This window comes from Anabas testudineus, chromosome 2 (genome assembly GCF_900324465.2).
Source record: "Anabas testudineus chromosome 2, fAnaTes1.2, whole genome shotgun sequence".
NCBI classification, from domain to species: domain Eukaryota; kingdom Metazoa; phylum Chordata; class Actinopteri; order Anabantiformes; family Anabantidae; genus Anabas; species Anabas testudineus.
In genome coordinates this window covers 15,260,569-15,286,182 of record NC_046611.1, presented here as the reverse complement: position 1 = coordinate 15,286,182, position 25,614 = coordinate 15,260,569, and the positions used below count along the sequence as shown (strand labels likewise).

General features: G+C 41.1%; 2 protein-coding genes across 11 annotated transcripts in view; both read left to right on the top strand.

The window, feature by feature from the left end:
• LOC113163505 overlaps positions 1-25,614 on the top strand; it is a 1,294,879-nt gene that overhangs the window by 550,989 nt on the left and 718,276 nt on the right. The gene's annotated exons all lie outside the window — the stretch shown is intronic.
• LOC113163500 (NACHT, LRR and PYD domains-containing protein 12-like) overlaps positions 1-25,614 on the top strand; it is a 664,684-nt gene that overhangs the window by 45,044 nt on the left and 594,026 nt on the right. For 2 of the 10 annotated variants that reach the window (XM_026362206.2, XM_026362205.2), the window contains exons 1-3: positions 23,688-23,978; positions 24,365-24,514; positions 25,098-25,249. In XM_026362206.2, the coding sequence (XP_026217991.1) occupies positions 23,848-23,978; positions 24,365-24,514; positions 25,098-25,249 (433 nt within the window). In that variant the 5' untranslated portion in view covers positions 23,688-23,847. Of the gene's footprint in view, positions 1-13,173; positions 13,597-13,877; positions 14,087-14,235; positions 16,037-16,938; positions 17,113-18,759; positions 18,934-19,634; positions 20,896-23,684; positions 23,979-24,364; positions 24,515-25,097; positions 25,250-25,614 lie in introns of those variants that run through there. The other 8 variants (XM_026362199.1, XM_026362201.2, XM_026362207.2 and 5 more) reach the window with 7 other exon arrangements.

Below are 25,614 nucleotides of genomic sequence, written 5' to 3'. Positions count from 1 at the left end.
TTTCTTCAGTCTTTATTTTCTTCATTCAGATATTCTGAAGCTGCACCAACTGTAGTCGACTGTATTTATCAACCAGTAGATTTCTGATGTTGTAGCTCACAACACATGATCACAGCAGCTGAAGACTGATGGAAAGAAACATCAGGTTCTACAGTGATTTATTATGGACATGAATTTATGGACCTTTATATCACATTTAAGCTTCATATAACAATAATTTCAAGTAACATTAACATGAATTGACTTGATCTGGACCCATCAACAGGACCAGAGTCCTGATGTGTTGGAGGAACCAGTGAGAGACTCTGATTTGTTTCATGATCCGTCCACACGTGGACTCAGATAAACAGCAGAAAATGTAAACACGGATAATTCATAAAGAAAACATTTGTTAATCAAGGTTTTTGTTCATTATGAGTCTCTGAGCTTCTTAACTTCTAATGTTTCTGTCTACAGGATGAAAAAGATGAAACATCTTTGTTAATGAAACTGAAGACTTTGTAAAACCTTCTTAAGCTTTTATTTTGAAGGAAGTGAAACTCTGTTAATAGTTCACTAATAACGATCCAATAATCATTGACAGGGTTCATTCTCCATCATGATACTTTTACTTTAGATGCTTTAAATAAATTTTCTTCTATTAAACATAAAGTTGGACTTTTACTTGTAACAGATTCTGTTTTCTTGTTGTAATGCTCCTTTAACTCTAGTTAACATCTGAATTCTTCTTCCATCACTGTCCATACATTGATCTGTGACTCTGTACGTTACTACATGTTACTTCCTGTGTTACTTCATGACTTCATACGTTAGTTCTCAGCAGTGACGTCAACAACTACTTCACTTTGACTTGAAGTTTAGTTTTTAACAGTCACATTTCCAGAAAATCAGACGTCACTTATCTGCTTCTCTGATCATCTGACTGTGAGCTGAAGTTTTTGGACTCATAGTGGATCATCAGGTCTGACTTGTTTCCTGACTCAACTAAAGCAGCTGACGACAGGAAGGACTTTGTGTTTTCAGACAAATCAACACATCCTTCATTTTCTTTATTTGCTCCATCAACATGAGACGATACACATGAACTAATTAACATCAAGTTAATTTAAATCAAACTTCAGATTAGAAACAAACTGCTGCTTTGTCTCCAACATAAAACACAAGTTGACTTCTAGTCGTCACAACAACAATAAAACAGTTTCCTGAAGCTGAACTTTGACTTTAAAGCAGCAGCTCTTTACAGAACAACACGTTCCTTTGGTTTCATACGTCTGAACAAAGTTCACACGAAGAACCAGTGAATTCATTTGATGAAGAACATTTAGAGTAAAAATAAGAATAAACAGTCTGAAAAATGCTGATTTGTCAGGATGAGGAAAATAACATTTAAAATAAAAACCTTCAAACCTTCAGAGGTAAAAATTCAGCTTTTAAAACAGCAGCTGTTGGAGTTTTATGAATAAAGTTTAAATGAACCTTTAATGTCTCAAATAACATCATAACATCTGATTATTTGTGAGGCTGCTTCATGTGAACTGTTGTCTCGTGGTCTGATGGATCATGAAGCTGCTTTTTAACTGGCTCTGTTCACTCTGGGTTTTTCTCTCTGTACTTTGATTTTCTCTGATCATCAGAGTCCAGTTATTCTGAGCTGCAGTGATGGAATCAGAGTAAAATCATGGACACTGTCAGGAATCCTGCAGGATTCACATGTAACTCTGATCATCACGATGTTATTTAGTGGTGAACTCTCCCTCTGTTTGTTAGAAACTCTGCTTTCAAACTAGAGTGGACACATGGAAAGTCTGGACCAGCAAACACTTTGACTTCTACTCTTCACTGTGAACACGTCATCAATGATCAAACACTTTGATTCATCTCTACAGAACAACTGGTTTCATTTAGTGCTGATAAAGTGTCACTTAGTGAACTCTTTAGTTGGAACCAGGCTCAGTTTGAACTACAAACAGCTGCTGAAAAGTGTCATTAGAAAAACTGGATGAAACCGAAGTTTGAGGTCAAGTTCCCAGATTTCTAAGACTGTGTGACGTAGCTGATGATCTGCTGTTTGAAAGTTTCTCTTCACTTTTCCTCGTGTGTGACTTCACACTGAAAACATCTGATGTGATGAAGCTCCTCTGTTGGTGCTGTGCTCATGATGTGCTGCCCCCTGCTGGCTGCTCCCTGTCACTTCCTGTCCACAGGTAACACAGCTGATAGTTGGAGCCTCACTTCACAGTCAAACTGATGGAAGATGGTCGTGTGTGTGTGAAGTTAGTGTAACCTGAGGTCGAGTGTTACACCCTGAAAAGGGAGAAAATCAGGAAAGATGACGCACACGGACTTCACTCTATGGCGTCTTTATCCAGAATGATTTTACAAAACATAACAAACATGGAAGCAAGCATTTTACACAATATGTCTATTGACATTACATTATACGTCAGAATACATCTGTCTCAGTTCCTCAAATTCTGTCCCTTATACACAAAATGTGCATATGATCAATCCACTAACTCTCATTATGTCTTTTGTACAGTAGCAACCAAAAAAGAAATACACAGAATATTATGTGAATTCACATTTACATCATCCTGTTAAATTTCCCTTTACCCTATCAGCTTTAGCTGCTAAATTACTTACTACAACATTTTCCTTAAACACTGTCAGTGTACATATAATAACCGTAACATAAATATGTTTTAATACACACATACAACATTTACATTTCAACATTCCACCACGTGTAGAGCTAACGGCGCACATTGAGCTAACCATGCCTGTTGACACCGTCTACCACCTGGGTGCTAATACCTCCATTACGTTTGTAATAAGTTCCATTAACCCGAATATGCAATAAACTCTATTTCTTCTACTTTACTATACATGTATACATTCTTTATGGCCTATCCATAACGTTTTACACCTACATTTATTACACATTACACACACAACACAGCGCATTTTCACTCGTTATTACCGAACGTACATTGTGCCACACTTGCTAGCTTACTAGCTACTTCCATCGTTACATAAACAAACTATGTCATGCACACAGTTATTCAAACAGTTATTAACGTTATCAAACAAACTTAAATCAACATTTACTTACTTACTGGACATTTATACAAAACTTAGAAAGGTTTCAAATACCTGAAAAGGGAGAAAATCAGGAAAGATGACGCACACAGACTTCACTCTATGGCGTCTTTATCCAGAATGAAGCTACCGCGGCGATACTCCCTCTACTGGACACTCAGGTATAACTAATTAATTACAATATGAACTCACCCAGCCGATTCAGCTAATTCCCTGCTTTATCACGGACTACACTGCTATTTTCTATATAAGGAATTGCATTTCTGTCTGGAACATCAACACTGTTTATAATACATATTTAACATATTTCAACTATTTTAAAAGAAGACAAACTCCACAAATAAACTCTGCATCCTGTACACTATTCTCTCAATTCCAAACTTACTGAAACTTTAACAATACTGTCCTAAGCTTCATCATCTGTTACTCTATAATTTCCATCTACTACACTCTCCCCTGCAAAATAGATGTCGTCCCGACATCCAATTACTTGAAAGGGGACTCAATTTACATCCTAACACCTATACATGAAGACTGGTTGGTAGCCCCGGATGTGCTCTCCCCACATAGTTACTGGTCCATAGTCTTGGCTTACTATTGAGTGGTACTGGCAGGGCGTTACAAAAGAACTGCTTGTTTTGTAACACATCGGAGTCCCTAATCGGTCATATGTAAAGAGTTTAGGGGCTCTCCTTTCCCTTTTTGGCCTATGGTAACTTGGCTCCTCTTCATCGACAGTCTCACTGGAGGTTGAGTGTGGAGAGTATGGCACATCCCCTTCTTCAGTTACCTCAACCAACTGTTCCTCAGAATGGTTGTTGTCATTGTCCTGAACCTCAGCATTTTTCTGCATGTGAGGATTGCTCTGCTCATTTGTTTCCTCAGATCCAGATTCTGTATTTGTTACCTGCATCCCAAGCTCATGGTCCTCTGGTATGTTGACATGCACGGTATCTCTCAATGCCTCTGGTGGATCGGTTGACCTTGTGGGAGGATGTATCACAGGTTCCAGGAAATACCCATATTCATCCTCTTCATCCTCTTCCTCCCCATCTGGGCTCCTAGAGGGAAGTATTGGTGTGGTTTTCCTTTCCTTTGGTTTTGTCATGGGATTCAGTTCCAAAGGCAAATGGTCACACGGTAACAACAGGTTTCGATGTAACACTCTTGATCTTCCTCTTCCGTGCTCGGGTTTCACTTCATATATTGGAATTCCTTCGCCCATCTGCCGAACAACAACATGAACATCATCTTCCCAGTGGTTGCGGAGTTTCCCAGTCCCACCTCTGGGTGACAAATTCCTGACGAGGACACGATCACCTGGATGCAGTATGGAACTTCGCACCTTCCCATCGTAATTCCGCTTACTCCTTCCTGCTGCTTTGCTTGTGTTCTCTCGTACTATGTCGTAGGCTTGTTGCATTTCCTGTTTCCATCTCTCCATGTATGCCTGTTGGTTAGCGTTCCCGCTCCCAGAGATGAGGCCGAACATGAGGTCAATTGGTAGTCGTGGTGACCTTCCAAACAGTAGATAGAAAGGTGAAAACCCAGTTACTTCTGACTTGGTGCAGTTATATGCATATATGAGTTTATTTAGCGACCCTTTCCAATTTGTTTTTTCTTTTTCAGTAAGTGTCTTTAGCATCTGCAGGAGGGTACGGTTAAAACGCTCCACCTGCCCATTCCCTTGGGGGTGGTATGGTGTCGTTCTTGACCCTAACACACCGCAGTTCCTCTTCAGTTGGGCAAAGAGTTGATTCTCAAACTCACCTCCCTGATCATGGTGGATTCGAGCTGGAAGTCCAAACTTTAAAGCATAGTCATTAAAAATCCGATCTGCAACAGTTTTGGCAGACTTTGAGGTGGTGGGATATGCCTGGGCGAAGCGGGTGAAGTGGTCAACAATGACCAATATGTATTCATACCCGCCTTGGCATTTGTCCAGATGGAGAAAATCAATGGACACCAACTCAAAGGGCTGCGTGGTTACAACATTAACCAGTGGGGCTCTTGTCTCTCTGCAGGGTATCTTTTGTTTCAGGCATGTTGAGGTTCTGGCCACATAGTGTTCTATGTTCTTTTTGCATATAGGACCAAAAGAATCTCTCTCTGATCAGTGATGTTGTTCGATCAATGCCTTGGTGGCCCATCTCATCGTGCAGCTCCTTCAAAACTGTAGCTTTATACTTTTCAGGTAATACCAACTGATTGTATTTTCCTGCCTTTCGAAAGAGGATGCCATCCTCATTCACGTAAAGTTTCTCCCACCAACGTAGAAGGCATCTACTCTGACTGCTGAGGGTTTTCATCTTAGATTCAGATGGTTTTGTGTTCGTGAGTTTCAGTTGTATCACTGGGCTTATGTGTTGGTCGTTCCGTTGTGCTTGTCTGAGATCTGGTGCAGACAGAGGCCTTAGTCCGCTCTTACTCTCAATGTCACACTGCAAGGGTGATGATAACATTGCACACGCCCAAGGTGAAGAGTCTTGGGTCTGAATGGCTTGGGTTGCTGCAGCCACACAGTCAGATGAAAGCTCTTCTGTGCAGTGACTCATCATGGCTTCTATGTCCACAGGCATTCTGGACAAGCTGTCTGCATCCACGTTCTCTCTGCCTGGGCGGTATCGGATGGTGAAGTGAAAGTCTGCAAGTTCTGCCACCCACCTGAATCCGGTGGCGTTTAGCTTGGCACTGGACAATATGTACGTCAGGGGATTGTTGTCACTAAACACAGTGAATGTGGGAGCATAGTATAAATAATCCCTAAATTTCTCTGTGACTGCCCACTTTAACGCCAGAAATTCTAATTTACCAGAGTGTAGATGGTAATTTCGTTCTGGTGCAGTCAGTGTTCTTGATCCGTAGGCTATCACACGAAGTTTTCCCTCTTGTTGTTGGTACAGTACGGCCCCGAGCCCCTGATTGGAGGCATCTGTGTGCAATATGAACGGCTGTGAGAAGTCTGGGAACCCAAGCACTGGAGGCTCAACAAGACAATCTATTAGCCTCTCAAGTATGATCTGATGTTCTTCAGTCCACACAATTGGGGTATGTGAAGGCACTCCCTTGTCTCTCCTCTTCAGATGTCCATCATTTGGATTTGTCCTGGTCTGTTTTTCTTTGTGACTGTCTGCTGTCCCTTTCAACAGATTGTAAAGTGGTCCTGCGATCCGAGAGAAATCTTTTATGTATTGCCTATAGTAACCCAATAGACCCATTACTGCTCTCAGTTGTCCCACCGTACTTGGTCTCTTGTCCTTTAATGCCTTCACAGCTAGGGTATCAGCTGGATCTATTTTGCTACCTTCCGCTGAGACAATCCTCCCTAGATAGCGAACCTTCCGCTTAAACACCTGGCATTTGCTTGGTTTCAGCTTTATCCCATACTTTCTTAGCTGCTGGAGTACACGCCTCACATGAGCCACATGATCCTCAAAGGACTGGCTGTAAACCAAAGTGTCGTCCAGGTAAGGAACGCAGATATTGTCCCGTAGATCCTCCAGACATTCCTCCATGCAGCGTTGAAACGCTGCAGGGGCATTCATCAATCCAAATGGAATCCTGATCCATTCAAAGAGACCCCATGGAGTCACAAATGCAGTCAAGGGCCGGCTGGCTTCATCCATGAAACCCTGATGGTAGGCCTTGCCTTGGTCCAACACCGAAAACCAACTATTACCTCCAAGGCTGTCAAGGATGTCCTGTACTCGTGGGATTGGTTGTCGATCAGGATGTGTTTTCCGATTCAGTTCTCTGTAGTCTATACAAAGGCGGAGACTACCATCTTTTTTTCTCACACACACAACTGGCGCGGAGTAGGGTGACTTAGACGCTTGTATCCACCCCTGGGCAATGAGGTTGTGGAGATAGTCTTTTATCTCTTTGTAAAGTGGCTTTGGCACTGAGAGGTAAGTGCGTGCTACTGGCTCTATATCCTTCAGAGATATGCTCAGTTTCAGGGTTGGAATGTTCCCAATATCATTGTCGGATTTTGAAAATGATGCACTCTCTTCTCGCAGCATTTTTTGCACCTCCACCTTTTCTGGCTGGCTGAGATGGTTTAAGTCAACAGGTGGATCCCACACACTATCATCAAGTTCCTCACTGCCTACCTCAATATCATTCACTGACGCTGTGGGAAGAGGAATGGGTTTCTCAAAGGCACTAGCTGGGTACACAGCTTGCACTTGGTTCAATGTGCCCACTACAGTCTTTCCAAACAGTGTGATATCATGATCAGTGGGGTTTTGGACATCAACTACCATGTAAGGAGGGGCTCCACCTCTCAGCGTCACCAGCGTCTCACAAAATTCAAGCCCTTCAGGCCATTGGGGGTTTACATCTGGCTCAAAGAGAAGTGTGACGTCTCTTTTTGGTGACTGGATGTTCACTTTACATTCAATCTGAACAGAGGTGTTTTTTGGGATGTTCACTTTTTCTTTTGCAGTGCGTGCTACATATTCGCATGATGTTCCAACACTCACAAGGTCAATGAAAGCAGGAACAGTGGTGTTCTCTAAACTGGGAAAGGTAGCTCTGAGGATTGCATGTAACTGTTCTTTGCATGTCTCATCTGAGTCTTCAACAGCCCTTTTGACTATCTGTTCAATGACATTATAGCCTATTATGGGTTGAGACAGGCTTCTGCCCTTCATAACTAGTATAGGAACAATAAGTTCCCCTGCAGCAGCACAATCTGCAGCTAGCCTAAAGGTAGTCTCTATCCAGCCCATATATGGCATGCTCTGTCCATTTGCAGCTGTTATTTTCAAGTCATCTGGTCCATCAACTAAGTCTGACACATCTCTCAATTTTTCATGGGGCAAATGTCTTTTTTTCCAGTTTTCACTCACTATGGATACTTGTGAACCAGTATCCCATAATGCCTGGGTCTTACTGCCTTGGATGTAACACTCAATGACACACTGTTTTCCCACTAAATCCACGAGCCGAGGCTGGCTGTTTCCTGTTGCAGTGTCTCTACTATGTACTTTATTGCAGTTATCTGGCTTACATTGTTTTCTGTGCTCAGCCCAATGTGCCACTTGACAACTCTTTGTGCAGTAAGTACCCCTCTTACAAGATGAACACACTTTAATCTTTCGGCCTACTGGAATAAAACCACAATGCAGACACCTCTGTTGGGACTTCGTATTGCTCCTGGTTACTCCCTGTCCCGTGGGGGTAACCCTCTCTCGTTTAAATGATTCTCTGATTTTGACACACCGACTCTGCACCCAGCAAGGAAATGCTCCCCACTACCACATCTGTAACAGTGGGTACAGTACTCAACATTATTTTGATAACAGCTGAAACATCTTCGCTGCCGTGCACGGTGTGAAGGGTTGTGGTAGTGTTGTCTGGCGAACCGTTGTTGGTACTGGGCCACATCACCCCTTACTCCTGGTCCTGGGGGAGGCCAAAGATTTTGCCATTGTTGCTGTTGGGACTGAGTGGCAGGGACGTACTCTTGAACTACTGGTGGGGGTGGATGTTGAGGTAGTACTGGAGGAGATTGTCGGATTGACTCTTTTATCTGAGCCACTTCAGCAGCAAGAGTTTTTAGCACAGCCATGTCTGAGCGCACCTCTCTCAGTTCATTCAGTACAGTTGGCTCTATCTTATTTGAAGTGTCTTTATTTGAGTCTTTCTTTCTTTTTTCAGCTGATTCATCACTCGCCTGACCTGAGTGCACAATAGCTGGCCGCTGTTGCGTCATTTGCCTCCGTTTGTTCTGCCTCTCCGCCTCATTTGCACATGCGATGTTTAGCTTTTCAAGGAGCAGTTCATCACAACATGTCTGCTGTTGTAAATACGGGAGGAGGTCGCTCCTGATGCTATCATTCTGCAAGCCTGTGAGAACTGTATGGAGGAACATGCTCTGCACCAGTATAGGGTCATATTTCAAGGCTGAGTCAGCTTCCTGTGAAGCAAAAAGAATTTTCTGTCTCAAATCAAGAGCCCTAATCACAAAATTCTGTGGGCTTTCCTTGCTACTCTGTACTTCTGAGGTTAGCTGTTTGTACAATTCTGTTGCACCTTTTTCCTGATAGTGGAAGCGGAGAATACGCCTCAAGGTGGGTAAAGTCAAATGTGGCTTTCCCTCAAGGTAACTGCGGAGTTGTAGACCTGGTGCTATGGCCCTGATCACAGCATCAACTATCTCTGGTTCAGGAAAGCCTTTACTGATGCCTTGTTCAATTTGGTGGGCTAGACTTGAAAAACTAAGCTTCTCTTTTTGTCCTGGCTCACCAATCTGACCAGATATTTTGAATTCTCTGCTCCACTGAAATGGGAAACGTGTCTGCAGAGTCTGCTGCTGAGCTGGAACTTCAGCTTGTCTCGTGCTGCTACCACTAGTGTTAACAGACTCCTGAGCTGCAGTAGGGTTTTCTTGAAGAGATAACTTCAATGCTAACTTCATTGCTTCTAGTTCTTTCATCAACCTTTCTTGCTCTGAAGGCACAACAGACTGTTTCTGTGCTACCCCAGGCCCTGCTTCATCTAATGCTGTACTCTGAACAGATTCACGTGATTCACTGGTTTTATCCCTTAACATTAACAGCTCGGCCATGCCCCCATCTTCTAAATCTTCCACTTCATCCCTGTTCAAATGTTTTACAATAACTGAAATGAGGAAGGAACGGCTCTTGCCAGTTAAATCTATCTGTATCAAACACTCAATGTCAAGAAAATTACAGATTTCAATGAGAGTTTCTCTTGTTAACGTGTACAATGTTCCTATCACCTCAAGTTTGAAGTCCTCAAGTGTTGTTGAATCCATCTTCATTCCTGAACAATCCTCAATAGCTGCTGTTGTCACTTTAAGCACCTGCTGATCTCTGCTGGTTGTAGCCAGCCGTCTGCAAGCCTGAGGTGGAAAGCCACGCCGTTTCTCGCTGAATTTCCCCGTGCTAGTGCTGTACCTCAAACTGCCTTTGGTCGCTGAGAGCTGATGCCGGTTGTCACTGCTGCTCCTAGTCTACTGCACACTGCTAGTGGACCGTTGTGGACTGCTGACACACCGATGTACACTCTCAATGGACCGCTGCCAAACCAGGAACAGACCACTGCACACTGCTACCAGGCCGCCACGCGCTGCCGTTGACAAAAGGGGTTCGGGATGAATAGTGAGAGGGATGTCTGCCGTCTAGAAACTGTCCCTAATCACATTTCATCCCAGCAGTGCCTCCAAATGTTACACCCTGAAAAGGGAGAAAATCAGGAAAGATGACGCACACGGACTTCACTCTATGGCGTCTTTATCCAGAATGATTTTACAAAACATAACAAACATGGAAGCAAGCATTTTACACAATATGTCTATTGACATTACATTATACGTCAGAATACATCTGTCTCAGTTCCTCAAATTCTGTCCCTTCTACACAAAATGTGCATATGATCAATCCACTAACTCTCATTATGTCTTTTGTACAGTAGCAACCAAAAAAGAAATACACAGAATATTATGTGAATTCACATTTACATCATCCTGTTAAATTTCCCTTTACCCTATCAGATTTAGCTGCTAAATTACTTACTACAACATTTTCCTTAAACACTGTCAGTGTACATATAATAACCGTAACATAAATATGTTTTAATACACACATACAACATTTACATTTCAACATTCCACCACGTGTAGAGCTAACGGCGCACATTGAGCTAACCATGCCTGTTGACACCGTCTACCACCTGGGTGCTAATACCTCCATTACGTTTGTAATAAGTTCCATTAACCCGAATATGCAATAAACTCTATTTCTTCTACTTTACTATACATGTAGACATTCTTTATGGCCTATCCATAACGTTTTACACCTACATTTATTACACATTACACACACAACACAGCGCATTTTCACTCGTTATTACCGAACGTACATTGTGCCACACTTGCTAGCTTACTAGCTACTTCCATCGTTACATAAACAAACTATGTCATGCACACAGTTATTCAAACAGTTATTAACGTTATCAAACAAACTTAAATCAACATTTACTTACTTACTGGACATTTATACAAAACTTAGAAAGGTTTCAAATACCTGAAAAGGGAGAAAATCAGGAAAGATGACGCACACGGACTTCACTCTATGGCGTCTTTATCCAGAATGAAGCTACCGCGGCGATACTCCCTCTACTGGACACTCAGGTATAACTAATTAATTACAATGTGAACTCACCCAGCCGATTCAGCTAATTCCCTGCTTTATCACGGACTACACTGCTATTTTCTATATAAGGAATTGCATTTCTGTCTGGAACATCAACACTGTTTATAATACATATTTAACATATTTCAACTATTTTAAAAGAAGACAAACTCCACAAATAAACTCTGCATCCTGTACACTATTCTCTCAATTCCAAACTTACTCAAACTTTAACAATACTGTCCTAAGCTTCATCATCTGTTACTCTATAATTTCCATCTACTACACGAGCAGTGGAGAGAAAGAAGCTGAACTTACTGATCACATCATTAGAGATGGTCCAACATTTTCTTCAGTGTGATCACAAAACCCAGGTTTCCATTAGCTTCATTCATGTTGTGTTGTTGTGTTCAGCTTGATTTCATCAGGAAATCTCACTGAGATCAACAGAGACCTGACAACAAACCACATATGTACAGTAAAAACACAGCAGTTCATTCAGACAAACAACCATCACACACAGAGACACACACACTGCTGCACTAATTCCAACAATCACAACTTCACAATGAAACAACCACACATTTACTGTAGAGCAACAATTGTTCGTACAGATCAAAATGTTTCAAGTGTTTTAGTCTTTAATTTTTCTTCATGTTTGTTTGTGTAACAGTAAAATGTCTGCAGCATCAAAGCTGCTCCAACAGTTACAGATTATTCAGTAAAGTTACTGAAGTACAAGTAACTGAGTAAATGTAACTTGTTACCACCACCTCTGAATTGAAGAGTTTGTTTATTATTGAACTTTAACACTGAGAGAAAAAAATTTGTTACACTCTGCAGTAGAACACAGAGAAGAAGACCAGGTGATAGACTGATCCCAGGTGATAGTCTGAGCCCAGTGCTGCAGGACTGAGAGTTTGTAGTGTGAAATAAACCAAGTGAAGGTTTTTCTCCAACACTGGTGCCGTCACAGTCTGAGTGGTGTCACACACACTCAACATGTTTGGTGCCTCTTTGTTTTCTCTTTAGGAGACTAATGATGAACACCAACAACTTTTAGTTTCAACTTTTATTCCCAATATTCACTTGGATCAAATCCAGACAACAACAGTTCTCTCTGTTCCTCCACCTTTCCACTGCTGCACCTCTAAAAGCCAAAAGACACTGTGGGATTTCTGGATGGAAACGTTTGCTCAGTTTCTCTGTTTTCACAATAAAGCTTCATTATCTGATCCAAGAGAGGAGACGATTCTGCTTCAGTGAGACCAGCGTCCATTTTCTTCATCGTTCCTCAATCAGATTCTGTTCAGATCAGATTTTCTGAAGGTTCATATACGTCTAGTTCAACAAACTGTGTTTTCTCTCTAACAGAAAACCACCAACAGCAGACGAGTTGTGAAACTCCTGCTGAGTTTGGGATGAAACAGCTTCACAGTTTGTTGCTGTGGAGTCTTCAGACCATTAAAACTGAACCTGTGATGCAGGTGAGTCCAGCTGTTCAATAAATGCTGTGGACTAGAAGCATCAAAGTTCAAATCTTTAGTCAATAATAAAGACATTTTAGTGTTTGATCCACAGAACAAGATCTGGGTGTTACTAATTCAATGAGGTGATTTGTCCTTTTGACTCAAATGTTTGTTAGAATCATTAGAGAAAAGTTGCAGCACATTTAAAACAGAATATTAGTTTTTCTCCAGATATTTGGACGTGTCTTTAAGGATTCTGTTAATGGTTCGATTACAGCAGTGAGTGTTGTTCAGTGAACATTTGTGGTTTTTAAAAACTGAACTGTGTAAAGGGAGAAGAGTCAGGGGGACGTCAGGAAATCCCGAGTTGACACTGATGGGAACTGAACAGAGGAGGAACTGAAACTGAACATTTGTGTCACTTAGTTCAGACTCTGTTTAGAGCCAACAGAGCAGTAGGAGTAAAAGTGACGTTTGAGGCCGGTGAGTGTTAATACAACAGGATTATTTTACTGTCACAGTCTCTGAGTACGTTTCAGGACTGTAGAGAGTAGAAAAGAGAGAATCTGCTGCTGTTCATACAAATGGAAACTGGGAGAAAACAGGGAGATGCATCCTTGTGCGTAGATTTCCTTCATGTGACTGTTGAGCAGATTAGATTCTTGGTTGATGCTTGTTCTGAGCTCACAGTCAGTGTTGCTGGTTTATCTCTGACTGACTGAAGTCCAGAAGATGAGTGTTTGTGTGGAGGAAGAGGAGGACAGAGCAGAGTCTGCAGTTTCCAGCTGTGTGTCTATGGAGAGTGACCACTCCAAAGAAGAACCTCTGACCTTATGCGATGTGACGTCTAGACCCTCAGACACAAAGTAAGAAGTTTTGTTCTGTTTCTAAATGCTGGTGTCAATGTCATCAGAGACAGAGAAGCAACATCAGTGTTTGATTTCACAGCATAAAGTACATTTTTAATTTTAAGAATCATAAACAAACAATAAACTGAGCTGATAAAACAGGTCAAGTGTTTGTTTCACTCCAAAGATCCTGTTAGATCCAGTAGTGTTGATGGGAATCAGTCTCTTCTGAGGTCCCTGAGAAAAAACAACTTCCTCACTCACTGTCTCCAGACTGCAAGTTTTCTTTGTGTCCACAAAAACAGGAAGAAGAGTCTTGTTTGTGTGGAGGAGCAGCAGCTGTCCCACTGTGCTTTGTGTGAGGACGTCCTGAAGGATCCAGTCTCTACCAGCTGTGGACACTGGTTCTGCAGACAGTGCATCACCTCATACTGGGACCAGTCTGGTTCATCAGGCGACTCCTCCTGTCCCCAGTGTGGAAAAAGATCCAGAACCATAACCGTAATAAGTAAGACTGAACATCTGTCTGCTGATGTTTAATATTTTTTATGTCTGACATAAGAGAGATTTGTTGAATTTCTTTGTTTTTTATTGCATCTGATGAAATTAATTACCAGATTCTTTTTCTTCAATCTCACATAGTTTCTTGTCTTTCAGCAGATGTTGGTCTGCAGGAGGTTTTAGATGAACATAAGATCCGTCTGAGGAGGAGATGTGAATGTGTGACTGAAGGAAGTGATGAAACAGGAAGTGGAACCCTCCTCAACAGGATCTACACTGAGCTCTACATCACAGAGGGACAGAGTGAAGAGGTTAATACCCAACATGAGGTGAGACAGCTGGAGACAGTTTCCAAGATGAAGACCCTCCATGACACTGCAATCAAGGTCCACGACATCTTTAAAGCCTTACCTGACCAACAGACACACATCAGAGTGGTTCTGACGAACGGTGTCGCTGGTGTTGGAAAAACCTTCTCAGTGCAGAAGTTCACTCTGGACTGGGCAGAGGACTTGGAAAACCAAGATGTCAGTCTGCTGGTTCTGCTTTCATTCAGGGAGCTGAACCTGATCAAAGATGAGCAGTACAGTCTTCTCATCCTGCTCCATGTTTTCCATCCAACATTACAGAAGGTCACAGCAGAGCAGCTGGCTGTCTGTAAACCTTTGTTCATCTTTGACGGCCTGGATGAAAGCAGACTTTCACTGGATTTCAACAACAGGGAGGTCGTGTCTGATGTCACACAGGAGTCATCAGTCAACGTGCTGCTGACAAACCTCATCAAGGGGAATCTGCTTCCCTCAGCTCTGGTCTGGATAACTTCCCGACCTGCAGCAGCCAATCAGATCCCTCCTCCATGTGTTGACAGGGTAACAGAAGTACGAGGCTTCACTGACGTCCAGAAGGAGGAGTACTTCAGGAGGAGATTCAGTGATGAAGAGCTGTCCAGCACAATCATCTCACACATCAAGACATCCAGGAGCCTCCACATCATGTGTCACATCCCAGTCTTCTGCTGGATCACTGCTACAGTCCTGGAGCACATGTTGACTACAGAGCAGAGAGGAGAGCTGCCCAAGACCCTGACTGACCTGTACTCACACTTCCTGCTGGTTCAGACAAAGAGGAAGAAGAACAAGTACGATGAGGGATATGAGACGAGTCCACAGGAGCTGACAGAGGCTGACAGAGAAGTTCTCCTGAAGCTGGGGAGGCTGGCGTTTGAACATCTGGAGAAAGGAAACATCATGTTCTACCAAGAAGACCTGGAGCAGTGTGGTCTTGATGTGACAGAGGCCTTGGTGTACTCAGGAGTTTGCACAGAGATCTTCAAAAGAGAGAGTGTGATCTTCCAGAAAACAGTCTACTGCTTTGTTCATCTGAGCATTCAGGAGTTTCTGGCTGCAGTCTACATGTTCCACTGTTACACCAATAAGAAGACAGAAGCACTGGAGGAGTTTGTGGGGAAATACTGCAACTACACAGTTAACCTAACTCTGGATGCCTTCCTTAGGAAAGCCTTGATAAAATCCCTTGAGAGTAAAAATGGTCACCTGGACCTGTTTGTTCGTTTCCTTCATGGCCTCTCTCTGGAGTCCAACCACAGACTCTTAGGAGGTCTGCTGGGTCAGACAGAGAACATTCCAGAAGTCATTCAGAGAGTCATTAATAACCTAAAGGAAATGAACAGTAGTGACATCTCTCCTGACAGAAGCATCAACATCTTCCACTGTCTGATGGAGATGAACGACCACTCAGTTCATCAGGAGATCCAAGAGTTCCTGAAGTCAGAGAACAGATCAGACAAGTACCTCTCTGTAATCCACTGCTCAGCTCTGGCCTACATGCTGCAGATGTCAGAGGAGGTTCTGGATGAGTTGGACCTGAAGACGTTCAACACATCGTGGGAGGGACGACAGAGACTGATTCCAGCTGTGAGGAACTGCAGAAAGGCTCGGTGAGTCCAGATGTGATCACTAACATGAGGATAACACACAGCTGCAGCCTCTGTACCTGCAGTACAGCACATGTACTTCTACTCATACTACAATTTGAGAACATACAAGTACACATTCTCATCATGCACAATATAAAACACGACGACATGATCACAGGAAGCAACAGCAGTGTCAGTTTTATTTCTACAGAACGTTTTGCTGTAGAAATAAGTTCACATCTGACCTTTAAACTGTCAGATGTGAACTTTGACCCAGTGGACTTTACACACTGCTCCACAACAACACCCTCTGTCCTTAGACGGTTGAATCAGATGAGAAAAAAACATTTAAAAAAATGGAAAAGAAAATACTACATATATACAAACAGATATTAACATCCACACATGAACATACTTCTACTGTTCATATACATAAATCATACAAATACTGTACACACAGAAATACAAATACTGATGCATAAATACACATGAACACGTGTAAATATAAACAACCACTATCCTCATCCTATAAACAGGACTGAACATGAAAATGTTTATGTGAAACCGTTTCACAATAACAATTTTAAGGATGTTGAAATCAACATCTGCATGAAATGAGCATCTATCTTAATGATCTGATGTACGAGTCAGTACATTCACAGTTTGACCAATCCACAGTCCACAATCTATTTTGGGCTGCACACAGATGCAGAGTCCACTTTAACACAAAATGTAATTAATATCATGCAGCAGACACAGAAACATGAATTAGTCCAATGCCTGAATAACTGTTCACCTCAGTTACAGCTGCACTTAATAATTTGCTTTGTCAACAAAATTAAATTTATTATTAAAGCAGTTTTTTTTTCATTTCATTGTCAGATTATTATTTTATTTTCAACTTCATATGTTCTGCATCACAGACTTGTTCACTGTGGACTCTCAGAAACTCACTGTGAAGTTGTGGTCTCAGCACTGAAATCCAACTCCTCCCATCTGAGAGAGCTGGACCTCAGTGGAAACAGGCTACATGATTCAGGAATGAAGATGCTGTCCGCTGGACTGGAGAGTCCAAATTGTCGACTGGAAACTCTGAGGTCAGTTCAAGTGTTTTTTTCAATATTGATTTTAACTGTTGGTTTGTTGTTGTTGCTGGTTAAACTAATATTTTTGTTGATGTTGTTATAAGTAAATACAACATAGCAGCGTACCAGATGTTGTGTTTTTGAAATTCATGCCATCATTGCAGCTGAAGAGAGATCACACTGTCAGCTATCTGTAGCCACTGGTTGTACAGTTATGTTGTCTATGAAACCACTAGATTGGTGGTTTGGAAAACTTTATTCCCCTTAATAAACTAAATCATCATTTTAAACCTGCATTTTGTTTTTACTCGACCTACAGTCACATATACTACTTTCTAGTATTACTAACTATCACAGCCAAATGTTTCCACCAACTCGTTATATTATGATGATTCACAGTGAGAGAATGACAAAGCTACTTTACTGATTTTAGACAGAAGTTCATTGATTAGGACATATGTGATTGGGTTTTTGATTTTAGCTGCATGTTTTTTCCTTTTTTCAGATTGACTTCTTGCAGGTTGTCAGAGACCAGTTGTGAGTCTCTGGCCTCAGCTCTGAAGTCCAACCCCTCCCATCTGAGAGAACTGGAGCTGAGCTACAACATCGTGCAGGATTCAGGAGTGAAGCTGCTGTGTGGTTTTCTGGAGAGTCCACAATGTAGACTGGAGACTCTGAGGTCAGACACCATTTTTAGTTCTTTACTGAGATTAATTAATAGACAGACCTTTGTTGTGTTTCCCTATCTGAGTCAAGGGTCTAGTACAGAATATGTAAATATTGTACGGACTGTAAAGCTTCTATAGAAATAACATTTGGTGTGAGTAGGAGTAGGTACAGTCCGCACAGTCAGCAAAGGTACTGAGTCGTCCCCATCTGACATCAGTCCTGTCTTCGTCCTTGTAGCTTCCTCTGATAGCCACTGGGGTCTGATTCTTCTGAAGGTTCTTGGCTTTTCTCTTTACATTGTACTGTCCCAGACATTTGATGAGAGCATTTAACTAACAGAATCTTACTGTACCTATATTAATATGTAATCACATATCACCAATATTTTACTAGATCATTTGTTTAGAAGCCATTCACACACAGACCACATGCTCACTTCACTGTAAATAAAACCAACCCTTTGCTCAGCTTTGACTCGTTGTTTTACAGATTTCTACCCTCCTGAAGTTGGATTTTACCAACAGATACATTCTTTGCTCTGTTATCTAGTTACCTTTAGCACAGCTTCTTCATAGAGTTACAAACCACATCAATCTGTAACTAAACTTGTTTCCTCTGCTGTGGAAAGTTCTGATACTCCCTTCTCAGCTGCTTTTCATTCAGGACTGGTCCTGATCTGGGTTGCTGAACTAGGAGGACTTCTTTCAGGCCTTCTTGCCTCTTAGCCTCCATTTCACTGCATATCAGGGTCCAGGGAAACACAGACAGAATTGTATTGTAAATAATTCATACTATATTAATTCTTTTCTGTTCATACTGAATAGATTCTTTCCTAAAGCCTTTATAATGAAAGTGATGGTGGCCAAAATCTAGTCTGTGTTCTGTTTGAGTCTGTCTGAGTTTATCAGTTTAATTCAACTCAAGTTTATTTAGAAGATGACATCAATAAATGTTTTGTATTCTTTTATCTTTGTTTTATTCTTTATTCAGATTGGATTCCTGCAGTTTGTCAGAGATCAGCTGTGATTCTCTAGTCTCTGCTCTGAAGTCCAACCCCTCCCATCTGACAGAACTGGACCTGAGGAACAACAAGCTGCAGGATTCAGATGTTAAGCTGCTGTCTGATCTTGTGGAGAGTCCCCATTGTAGACTGGAAACCTTGAGGTCAGTAGAGGGTTGGAGTCAGTCCATGCTGCTTTCAGCAGTATTGGACTAAATATAGTTGGTATCAAGTCAAAGATCCAATATTTCCTGTAAAGCTTCAAAAAACCAGCAGCTGCTGAGGTCAGCATTGGTGGTGGGGGTGGGTGATCTGATGACTCGTTCTTTCTCTTATAGCGTCAACAATTTGTTCATTTCAGTAGAATCATAGAGATATCATAGAAATATGATGTAGATCATAGGTGACAGCACACAGTCCTGTGGAGGTCCAGTACTGAGGAACTGGAAAGGAAATGTGCAGAAATGAGTCTTCAAACATCACAAACAGAAGGAAGCTCGTTCATTAAGTTACAGTGAGGTGTTAAAGACCTTCTGAACTAAGCAAACTGGCATCATAAAGATGGATGAAGTGAAGACATTTAGTAATGAGGTGCAGTAATAAGTAGCTCTCCGGATCACTAACTACTTCTACAGTCTCTCTACAAGTTGAGGTGCTTTTTATTTCCATTACATAATGAATCATATTATGTAGTGGAAATGGTTCGATCCAAGTTATGGGTGTGTCATATATCTTATGTTAAGAATGTGAAAATATGACATGTATGTTTGGAGTTATGAGATAATCAGAAATGTTCTGACTAGTTGATGAAATGAGTTTTTAAATACTGATTTACCATCTGTGTTGTTTCGTCTTCTATCAACAGATGGAAGTGATGTTTGTAAAGGTCACAGTAAAAAGAAGATGATGCTTGATGATGATCCAGATGTTGAAGCAGCAGCAGCAGAGATGCTCTGACTGTAATTGTATGAGAGAGACACAAAGAATGGGTTTAATTTCTTTTGTTTTGTAATAAACACGTTGATGAAAACACAGATTTTGTTCCATATTTCTCAGTTGATCCAGTCCAGATGACTCTGAAGACCTGTTCACAGTAGTTGTTCTTTTAGTTTTAGGTGAACTGTCCCTTTAGAGGATACAAATATTTAGACAATGGTTGATATGAACAATGTTTATATGATAGAAACTGTATTATTATTCTGTTCTGGTAGAATTAAACCAAATCCATCTCTAATGTAGAATCCAGCCTTGCAGCTCTTTTCTGAGTCTTGTCTGATCTTTGTTTGTTCATCAGCTTCCTGCTCAGAACCACAGACATTTCTCATCACATATTAAAACTCAGACTTTCTCCTTCAACGTGTGTGATCTGTTCCTGCCTTTATTACTGAGCTGTTACTACTTTAAGTCATTTATTGTTATCAGTAAGAGAACTCCTGCTGATTTTCACATCATGTCCTGCTGATTAAGACCAATTCTCATTTTCCAACTTTACAGTCTGGGCCATGAGGCTTCATGTGTTCATTTCTATAGAATTAATCACATGGTGAATGGTGTTTGTTGTTTGTTTCCATTGACAGTTTTATAACCACTCAGATACTGTTGTTAACATGTTTTGTCCATAAAATAACTTTATAAAATGAGCTCCCAGTTTTTGGTTTGTTGAACCCAGACAGGTCTGATAAATATTAAACCAACAGGTGGTAAAACAAGTTTCCTTTTCCTGTGTCTCTGTGAATTAGTTCATACATTTCTCTACAAATATCTGATCTTTAGCTGCTTCATGCTCCACTATGTTCAACAGCTGCTCTCTGTCTGTGTCCAGCTGCTTCAGGCTCTTCATAACATAAGGTGTTGAAGTGAGGAGGCTCCATCTTTAGTTTCACTGTTAGATCCAGTGATTATTTCCAGTCTGTGGTCGTGGGTTAGAGCTGCTCCTCAAACATTTGACTGTTTACTGTCACTGATTTACTTCCACTACTGGTCTGTGGAGACCAGCTTGTGCTCCCTCTGAATCTCCCTCTTTGTTCTCAGTTTCAATCTGCTCAGTGAAAAGTGTCAGAGAACAACCAACAAGGGCTCTGGTTCATTGAACACTTCCAGCTGCTCCTTCACGCACACTATGTGACGGATTGGATTGGAGATTATATTTGTCTCCACTGCAGCTTTTAAATAGAAACATCTGCTCTTTATTAAAAATCTTATGTACTTCTACTGTCCTCAGTGTGTCATTAGTTTAGACTTTAATACTCAGACTCTTCTATTTCTCCACATGTGACTCATCTATGATCTAGATAATGGATCTGAAAACAAATAAAGTGTTTTACATTGTTCTACTCTTCTAACTGGATTTTCAGTATAAGACTTTGCTGGTGTTGTGATGAGGCTTCAGATCTTTGTGATCAGCTGCAGTCAATCACCACCAGCTGTCCGATAAACGGCTGATGGTCCAGTTAAACTGTCTTAACTGTCTTTTGTGTTTCTACAGTGAGAGACAGACATTTAACATCAGAACAACAGAAACAGAGAGAGTTGTATAAAACCATAAATGTAATGTGTCCATTTTAGGACAATCCAGTATTTAAGCATCAGTTCTCTGCAGACTGAGTCACTTTAGACAGCACCTCATACTCAAATCACATTTGCAGTGTTTGGATCCAAAAAAGCAGAAACAACATTCAGTTTGGTTCTAACTTGGTTCAAGGGTTGTTCAACAATCCTCGTTAAACAGAGGAGGTGGTATAAGGTATAATCTATCACCCACTTACAAAGCAGCTCTTGCATCACTACCCAGGACGTGATGAACTGCACAGATTCAAGAAAACTTATAGGACCAGACTTTCCTAGATAATAAACATCTAAAGAAATGAAACCAGCTGAAACTGTTACATTGTTGTGATGTTTAGTGGTCAGACTGTTTGTACAGAAGAATATTTTGCTAGTTCATCTAAAAACTTGAAAGTCAAAGAAGTGTGACATGGTGGATTATGATTATATTATTATGATTATATTTCCAGCTCACAGGCATCATTGTTCAATTCGGTTACTCACACGTTCAACAATCCACGTTTAAATTTTTATAAGAGAGAATGTTTTTATGCTTGTGAGAGTTAAACTGATTTTGTTATATTAAAATCCTAAGTCTAGTCATTTTAAATGTCTTATTTTAAACCATAACATTGTTTTGTCTCAACTGGAAAAAATAAAAAGTTATGTGAGGATGAGGTTCTTGGATGTTTTAAATACATTCAACACCATCCAACCAATCATCCTTAGAGAAGAACTGAAAAGGGATGGGGGTTGATGCTCCATTTGTTCCCTCCACTGTTACAGTTCCTCCCTCTGGTAAATCTGGTCAGTTTGTTTGTTCGTTTGTCCGTGAGGCACCAGTCTGTTTTTGTTAGTCAGTGTTTTTTGAGTTGATACTTTGTACTGTTGGTTTGTCCGTCTGTTAATGTTCTCCTGCCTTGTGCAGTGATTTTTGTTTGTTACTTTGTACGTTTAGTTTATCAGTTGGTTTTTGTCCGCGTTAGTGCGTAGGTTTTTAGTTGCTACTTTATGTCCGATTATGCTTTGTTGGTATTTGTCCACCGTGTGTTCGGGTCTCTTTTAGTTGATACTTTGTTGGTGTTTGTTAGCTCCTTGTGTCCCCTGCCCTTTTTGTTAATAAATATATATTTTTGTTCTTACTCATTCGTCCCCAGTCTGTTCGTAACATCCACAGTGTTTGGCTCCACAGGGAACTGTTTTGGCTCCATTCTTGTACAAACTGTACACAGAAGACTTCAAGTAGAATTCTGAGTGTTGGCATATTCAGAAGTACTCTGATCATACTGCAGTTGTTGTATCAGGAATGGAAAGAATGAGGAGTACAGAGGACTGATAAAATCCTTCAGAGACTGGAGTCACAAAAACCACCTCCTACTGAACAACTCTAAAACCAAAGAGATGGTGAGGGATTTTCAGAGACGTCTTTTCCTCCTAAGGCGACTTAGGTCATTAGACATCTGCAGGAAGATGCTACAAATGTTTTATCAAACTACAGTAGCAGTGTGCTGTTTAATGCTGCAGTCTGTTGGGAGGCAGCTTTAAACAGAAGGATAAACTGATGCTAAAAACTTCAGTGACTGAAATGAGGTTGGACTCAGAAAAAGATAGAGACCAATCTACAATACACCGACCATCTCAGCTCAGCTGGGATGTGGTGATATACTCCAGGTTTACTTCGTTTTAATAAAAGGAGGTCATCTCCTGTGTGGATTCTTCTCACAGCAATATCCTTAGGCGATTAAGCTAAAGACAACAGTAGTTATTAAAAGAATATGTCACAAAGTGGGAACATTTTCAGGAGCTACAAGACTTTGCTGCCAACTGCTCAGGTGCAAACTCTTTAATGTATGTAATTCAAAATTCAGCTGTAGAAAAGATTTCCTCCTTCTCCTTTAAACTTATTGAACTTTCAGACAGGTCAGTCTCTGTGTTGTCCAGGATTCACCTGCTCTAGTGACAAATCATCCTGATCTGAAACATTTCTTCAAACAATCATGTGACTCGGCCACTTTGACACAGAGTCGACCCATAACTAGTTTCAGCCAGTTAGTTTAGACTTTGTTCAGAGTGAATGTCAGAAAAGGAAGGAAACTAAAGCTGAGGCAGGGTGGTGTTACTGTCAGAGTCGACCCATAACTAGTTTCATCCAGTTAGTTTAGACTTTGTTCAGAGTGAATGTCAGAAAAGGAAGGAAACTAAAGCTGAGGCAGGGTGGTGTTACTGTCAGAGTCGACCCATAACTAGTTTCATCCAGTTAGTTTAGACTTTGTTCAGAGTGAATGTCAGAAAAGGAAGGAAACTAAAGCTGAGGCAGGGTGGTGTTACTGTCAGAGTCTCTGAGTCAGTGTCTCCCAGTTGAGGGAAGAAGACACCGAATCTACTTCTATTCTCACACAGACGCTGAAAGAAAAAGAGGAAATGATACTGTGTGTTTTAACTCCTGTTCTGTCGTCCCTGTTTGTCCTGGTTCTTGTTCTGAGCTCACAGTCAGTGTTACTGGTTTATCTCTCAGACTGACTGAAGTCCAGAAGATGAGCGTGTGTGTGGAGGACGAGGAGGACAGAGCAGAGTCTGCAGCATCCAGCTGTGTGTCTGTAAAGAGCGACTGGTCTAAAGAAGAACCTCTGACCTTCAATAACGCACCTGGACCCTCGGACACAAAGTGAGAGAACTGCTACTAACGTGTTCACCGCTCATTTCCAGATTTCTTTGTCAACACTATGTGTTGTTGTTTATTAAAATTACTACTGAAATGTGTTTGCTAACAAAAATCTAAAAACTAACAGAAAGATAAATTATAACTTCTAGAGATTATATGCAGCAGCACCTGTTTTTGTATTTACAGCTAAATAAATACAAGTGAATAAAGAAAAACAAACAAACAAACATTAATCACTTCACTTATGAGGAAAACACGAAACCTCCTGATGCAGCAACAGGTAAAAATCCAGCGCTTTGTCACTGGTCACTACATTTAACACCAGTTGGTCAAAGGAGGTACGTCTAATGTTCTGAGCTCACAGTCGGTGTTACTGGTTTAACCCTCAGACAGACTGAAGTCCAGAAGATCAGTGTTTGTGTGGAGACAGAGGAGGAAACAGCAGAGTCTGCAGTATCCAGCTGTGTGTCTATGAAGAGTGACCACTCCAAAGATAGTAATCCATACTTCAGTAATGAACCTGGACCATTGAACACAAAGTAAGAGAGTTTCTATTGTAAACTAACCTGATGGCAGCTGATGGTGGTGTCTTGACTTTAGATTTTCTCCACCATGTTTAGTTTTTAAAGGTCAAAAACAAAATTGTGTCATGGAAACGTTCTCTGATTTAAAATGTTTTCCATTATTACTGTATTTCCACTTATTTTTACTCATGACCTTAAACACATTATGTTGACTAAAACAAACTAAACAAAGACATTTGTATTTCCAATTATAAATGATGAATAGTCTGTATTTATATATTGCTTATCCACCATGTCAAAGGATTTTTGCTTCTCATTCGCTCACACAAACTCACACCGATGACGAAGCTGCTGCAGCTCACCTGACTCACTGGGGCCAACTTGAGGTTTAGTATCTTGCTCAAGGACACGTCACCATATGACAGGAGGAGCCAGGAATCAAACCCCTGATCTAATGATTGGTGGATGACTCCTACCTCTGCAGTAGCTGAACTTTTACTGTTCTCTGTGACTTTTTAATCTTCTTCACTCAGTTGGACTCATCTGGAGATTTCTCAACAAAATATATTTTTATTTCTAAACTTAATGTTTTTCACAGAGACACTTGTGGACACTGGTTCTGCAGACAGTGCATCACCTCATACTGGGACCAGTCTGGTTCATCAGGAGACTCCTCCTGTCCCCAGTGTGGAAAAAGATCCAGAACCAGACCTGGACTGCAGAGAGTCAGTCAGACCAACACTGAACAAAGTAAGACTGAACATCTGTCTGCTGATGTCAACATTTCTGACATGACAGAGATTTGTTAAGTTACTAAGCACTGACATATAAAATGATTACAAATAACGACAATGGCTGGATAGTATAGAGGTAATATCGCCGCCCTCCATGCACAAGACTGGGGTCTCTGCTGTGGTCTACCTGCAGCAGGGGTCCTTAGGCTCCTTATGCTTACCCTGTCTTTGCCTTATACCTCACTTGTAAGTCGCTTTGGATAAATGATTAAATATAAATAACACTCAGTGAATGTTTTGTTATATTTAGTGTTCATTGAATCAAAAAGTATAAAAAATAAATTTTATGTCACTAATTATAATATTGACCTCATTCTTGCT